Source organism: Sceloporus occidentalis, unplaced genomic scaffold (genome assembly GCF_023333645.1).
Source record: "Sceloporus occidentalis isolate IW3139 unplaced genomic scaffold, rSceOcc1.0.p SCAF_25, whole genome shotgun sequence".
NCBI classification, from domain to species: domain Eukaryota; kingdom Metazoa; phylum Chordata; class Lepidosauria; order Squamata; family Phrynosomatidae; genus Sceloporus; species Sceloporus occidentalis.
Window position 1 is genome coordinate 1825210 of NW_028317005.1, and position 5909 is coordinate 1831118.

Here is a 5909-nt window from a genome sequence, read left to right on the forward strand (position 1 = left end):
TCATGCAGCATTGCCCCCCAAACAGTATTTTCCATGAGTGCCTTCTTTTCAGAAGGAAATCTGGTCACCCTACTGTTAAATGGAGCAATCAAAATACAATTTCAAGTCTGCTTACAGTACAACCGACATTACCTTTACAAATATTCTGGAAATGCAATCTTTAATTCAAAAGTGTTTGTGTCTCTTTAACCCAAGTAACATCTCAATATAATAGTCGCACTTTCAATTACTGTACAGATCTCATTGTTTTAATTGCTCAGAAGAGCGTGTTTAGTTAGTTAAAGCGTTTGCTGGGTTTCCGGGTGGGGGAAGCATCTTTGCTTGTTTGTTTTAAGGTATTTCCAAGCAACCTGCTTGTCAGGAAGAGTCTCTAGGTCAGTGTACTGTAGGTACAGCGTAGATTCATCCAAATATTTACAGACCCTTATATCATGTTATTACTAGAGTCTTGTTCAGACTATTTTAGCCTGGGTCTACTTCCACTTGCTGTCTGGAGCATAGTCGTGAACATCTTGTTATATTTTCCAAATGGGGAATCCTCGTATGCTTCAAATAACCAGCTTACTAATTACGTTTGGTACTTTCAAGGGATCTGCTTTGGAGGAATCATGGTAAGTATGTTAGAGCTTAAGATCAAGAATGGCACCTTCATAAGCCCACCATTCCTGCCAGGACCGCTGGCAGCACCCTAACCTCCTGTTGTATCCGTATGTGTAAATGTATCTTTGTTATTTATATTATTATTTATTGTTTTATATAGCACCATCAAATTGTTTAGGATTTTGTAAAAAAAAATAGTATTTTTAAAACTGAACCTCTCTCTCTTAACTATTTATTTGTATATTTAACACTTTCAATTATTTCAAATTAATTCAATACTAGGATCATGCAGCTAGTGGCACATTGGGACAGCTGCACTAGCTGTAAGCGTTCAAAAAAATCAAAGATACCTCCCCAGCCTCTGTTAACCCTTTAAGGAGTGATCAAAGTATTGTGTGTAACTTAACTTTAGAGAACCATATGGTGCCAACACCAAGAAAGGGTCTAGTCTGTAACACAAAGGAAAAATAGTTATCAGGATCAGCATTATTGCTCCCCATTAAATTATCCCTCCTTTATTGCTGATTGTTGTTAATTGATACAACCAGTCTATGTAAAGGACTCATGAAGAATAGTAAGGAAAAGGGAGGAAACATCAACTAAATATCTTCGCACCTGTTATAAACAGACTAAAAAACACTAATATAAATCTACTAATATAAACAAAACTACTAGCGTACAGCAATAATTTTATACTGGACATTATACTACTGCAGCTTGTCTCTGAGATGACTGAGAAATCAACAAGGCTTTATGTAATTGTATGGGCATATGTTATCTGTCCAAATGTGTACAATGCACAACCATATACAGTGTATGTGGTGGTCCAAAAAAAAAAATTTAGAGCCACATTAGAATTTATGATACCTCTTATAACAACTGCTAACAAAAAAACATGCTTCCACCACATTCACTAAATAATAGTAACTACGAAACATGTACATTTTGACCCAAAAAAATAAAGGGTACCTTTGTTGTTCCTAATAAGGTTAGTATATGCTTTTTTTGAATCACTGCAACTACATTATAAAGAAATCCCCTAAATAATGTATTAACAACATAAGACTAATGGTAAATGTCAAACTATTTTGTTTCCTTGCAATGGCTTCTCCATTTTGGCTTTATTTTGGCTGAATAAATCATGACATGTTGTTGTTCATCTGAGGTTGTATTTACCTAATTTTTAGACCTGCTAAGGAACAGGTGATATGTAAAACCATATAATTTAAAGAGAGTGTACTTTCTTGTATACACGACTGTATAAGACTGACAAAAAGCATGTCTAGAATTGTAACAGGTGCTCCTATTTCCTGTAATGCAAGGACACCATTTTTAGGTATAATGTTTGACATATTTATTTATATTTTTGTTTTTTAAATTATTTATGTGTATACAGATACTTATTATCGCCACTGTCCTTCTACTGGTGGATAATTATAAATGCTGTACATCTTGTTGTTTGGGCAGAAGAGGACAAAAAGCAAAATATTTGGTAAGTACAATTGGGCACCTGCCAACTCTTCGTGTTTGTGTTCGTCTTCGTGGGGGAAAAAAATCTTCGTATTCCACGAATGAAAACCATGGTCTCCCCAGGCCAAGTTCCGCCGTCAGGAGTTAAAGGGCCGTGTGAGCAACCAATGTCAGAGGAGGCACCTGCAGGCGACCAATAGAGTCGCTCGCACGGCCCTTTAACGCAGCATCGCAGGAGTTAACGGGAACGAAAATCCGTAGGTTATCTGTCAGGAGTTGCCGACAGGGGCCACCTCTAGCATCAACCAATTGGATTTTCGCTCCCATTAACCCCTGCGATGCTGCGTAGATGGGGATGGGACCAGGGAGATTAGTAAACGAAAACGAAGATTCTTCGTGTTGTGTGTCTTTGTCTTCGGATTAGTTTTGCCACCACCATGTTCGTTTGTTCGGTATTCGGGCTGAACAACGAAAACGCACCCTTCATGTTTGTTTTCATGTTCACCCGAATAAGAATGCAGAAGTCTAGTACAATGTATTATTTGTACAATCAGGGCCGGCCTTAGGGGTGTGCGACCTGTGCGGCCGCACAGAGCGACATGGCAACAGGGCCGCCTGCCCGGGACTTAAATTAAAACATAGGGGTTTTTTTTGTTTGTTAAATAAAGTTTTTTTTACTTTATTTATCACAGAGGATGTTAAATAAAAAAACGGTGTTTTAACTTAAGTCCCGGGCAGGGGTGCTGAGGGGGTCGCTCGTGAAGTTTTCAGACAACCGCTCGGCGCCCCTCACTCTCCCTGACTCCGTTGCGGTGCTGGCGTTTCATGCTGAGTGCCTGAATTATTCTGGTGCTCAGCTGTGAAGCGCGCAGAGCGGGAAGACGGACGTCTCCCACTCCCACCGCAGGACTCCGGCAGGACTCCAGCAACAAGGTAAATAAGGATGGGGGTAGATAGTGAGAAGGGGCAGGGGGTAGATAGTGATAAAGGGCAGGGGGGGTAGATAGTGAGAAGGGGCAGAGGGGGGAAGGCAGTGAGAAGGGGCAGAAGGGGGAGAATTTTTTCCTTTCTTTTTTTTGGGATGGGGGCGCCAGAGGAGTAGTCCTCACAGGGCACCAGAACACTTAAGGCCAGCTCTGTGTACAATTTTAATCTAAAAACATCTTTCTTCCAGAACCCATTATTGTCCAAATTGTTGACATGAAGGGCTACGTTGGCATTGCAATTGAAACATTTTGAGGTTGACAAATCATGTAGTAGAATATATAATGTATAATATATAATGATGTGGTGGTACAAAATAATTTGTCCCATGTTGAATTAAGCTGCATAATGTTTTATTATGATATACTGTCTTCTCCTGCAGCACGGGGTGGCACAAAACCCCTATCTGTCCAGGACAGATTTTCATACTCATAAAACAAATTCAGAAATAAATATTTCATATAATTGTTTTTTTTTAATGTAGAGTAACCAGATGCAGGGCTAACCTGGTTTTAATGCATGTCTTTGGTTTTTGTTTTCTATAGTTGTCCCAAGTTAAAGAGGCTATCTGGTCATATAACATCTAAATAAATGATGATAGAAGACATATTAATACATGCTAAATGGTTTTAATGAAGGCAAAAGATGCGTGCATTTCATAACTTATGGAATTAAGGTTACAAAAGCTGTACTGAAAGTACAGGGCGTGAACAATTCCATCTCCACTACAAGGACAGATTGGAGTAGCCTTTGGGCACAAGGCTACAGACAAGGCATTGGTAGCCCATCAGAGCTACTGGACCAGGCTTTCACCTACAAGCGTTCCCTGTTTAAAACATGACAATACCTAGAATGTCTTATGGGAATCCTGCCATGGAGTTGTACTTTTATTAGGATATCTTTAAACTTTGTAGTGAAAGTTGGGATGCATTCATTTACTTTTCCTATGTTCTATTTCTTTTAGCGACTTGGATCACCTGTTTTTGCCTTTCTTGGGCTTCTCTTCTCAGGATATTCTTTAATTATCTCTTCTTTGGGATTAGTGCAAGGACCGTTCTGCAAAACATCCATCGCCTGGGAATATCCCTTTATAAATACAGCTGGAGGGTATGGTAAACTTCCTTTTGATACCTGTTAAAATGCTTGGTGTTTACTAATCCAAATGTGCCTGATAACTTGAGGGATATGTATGATTTAGTATGATTATACGACGCCAATAATACAAATATTTCAGGGTTACTGCACTGGATATAGTAAAAAGTGCAGATATATCAGGCTTATATTGTATACAAAAGGGATGTCTACATTATATTACATTTATTTATAAATAATAATAATAATAATATTTATAAATACATCTGTATTAACAATACAGTGCCAGCAGAATCCATAGCACTGTTATAAGAGGGGGTAGTGAAAATAACACTGATGCAGAAGGAGAAGAGGGCCCTGCTCTTGTGAGCTTACAATCTATTTGTTCAACCCAAGTCTAGAACACACCAACACAATAAATGTTTTTAGGGGATGTTTTGTAGACGGTGTGGCTAGACCAGTATGCCTTAATATGTGTTAATATTATTGACAAATATTATATTTATAAATTATTTTGTCAGAGCTACAGAATCTCCTGGTGCTTTATATATAAATGTCTCAATGTGAGCTATCCGTAGCTATTTTTTATACCAAGTGAGGCATTTGGAAAAGGTGTAAGAGCAGGAAAGAGGGAAAGATGTAATCTACATATTTCTTTCTTGTTTATAGAATGTAGCATATGTTGGAAATACTTGTTTGATTTTATCATAATCAGATTATTAATGTATAATCATAATATAGTGTATTTCCTGCACATGAACAGCAGTTTGGGTATCCTGAAATATTATTTTTGTCATGCTTTTTGATAGGTATCTTACCGAATACTCCACCTGGTCTCAGTGCTCCGAGCCCGCCAACGTGGTAGAATGGAACATCATTTTATTCTCCATCCTGATTGCACTCAGTGCTCTGCAAGTGATTTTCTGCTTATTCAAAGCAGTATATGATATTAAGGTCATCTTTTGTGGCACACACTCGGTAATCGTTCAGGTAAACATTTTTTTTATTAAATACTATGTGAAATACAAAAAATAACATTCTGCGACATCTTCTCAAAGGTATTTTGCATGATACCTCTTAAAAGTCTTCTGCTGCTCAACCAAAAACTAGACTTCAGCACAAACCAAGACTGCAGCTAGAAATCTGCTGGGTTTGACCAAGAGCCTCCGGGGGTCGTAGAAAATGTCCTCAAACGTGGGGTCGAGGAGTATGTTTGGTCACAATTTCAAAGCTTTTCTTTATCATGCCTGCAATGCCTTAGGACCAAGCACTGCATGTTTTGCTTAAATATAATGCTAGCCATAGTAATTTAACCAACAAGGAGATACACATCCAGCTGTAAAGTCTGTGAGGATAACTTATTACATATTTTTATTATGGAATAACCTGTTTTTTCTTCTTTTGCAGCCAGAAGAGATCTAAAGGCCCAGATCTTGCATTTTGTTGTTAAATAAACTAAGAATTGTGATAATGAGTATTTCCCCAAGAGACTGTTTCGTATTCTAAGGGGAAATGTCTCCCAGAATCCTCTATGGTAGGGTCATGATGACTAAGTAATTTAAATCACAAGGCTCTAGCACACCTAGAGTGCAGAAGGCTTTCAGTTAGCACCATACCTGCCATCTACCCTTCTCTAGAGAGGACTGTCTTCTTTGGGATGCGTATTACTCTGTCCATCTTTCTTCTCCAATGTCTTTATTTTCTATGGCTATGGTGGGAATCATGTTCTACAGCATGATAGGTCACAGCAATATGTATTTGGA

The 5909-nt window shown here is 38.3% G+C and overlaps 1 protein-coding gene across 1 annotated transcript; it reads left to right on the forward strand.

Moving 5' to 3' along the window:
• Positions 1 to 431: 431 nt before the first annotated feature.
• Positions 432 to 5568, forward strand: LOC149300246 (transmembrane 4 L6 family member 18-like). The gene is made up of 5 exons (XM_089485257.1): positions 432 to 611; positions 1997 to 2092; positions 4019 to 4161; positions 4956 to 5136; positions 5554 to 5568. Exons 1-5 carry the CDS (start codon positions 432 to 434, stop codon positions 5566 to 5568), a joined length of 615 nt encoding a protein of 204 aa, XP_089341383.1.
• The last annotated feature ends 341 nt before the right edge of the window (positions 5569 to 5909 follow it).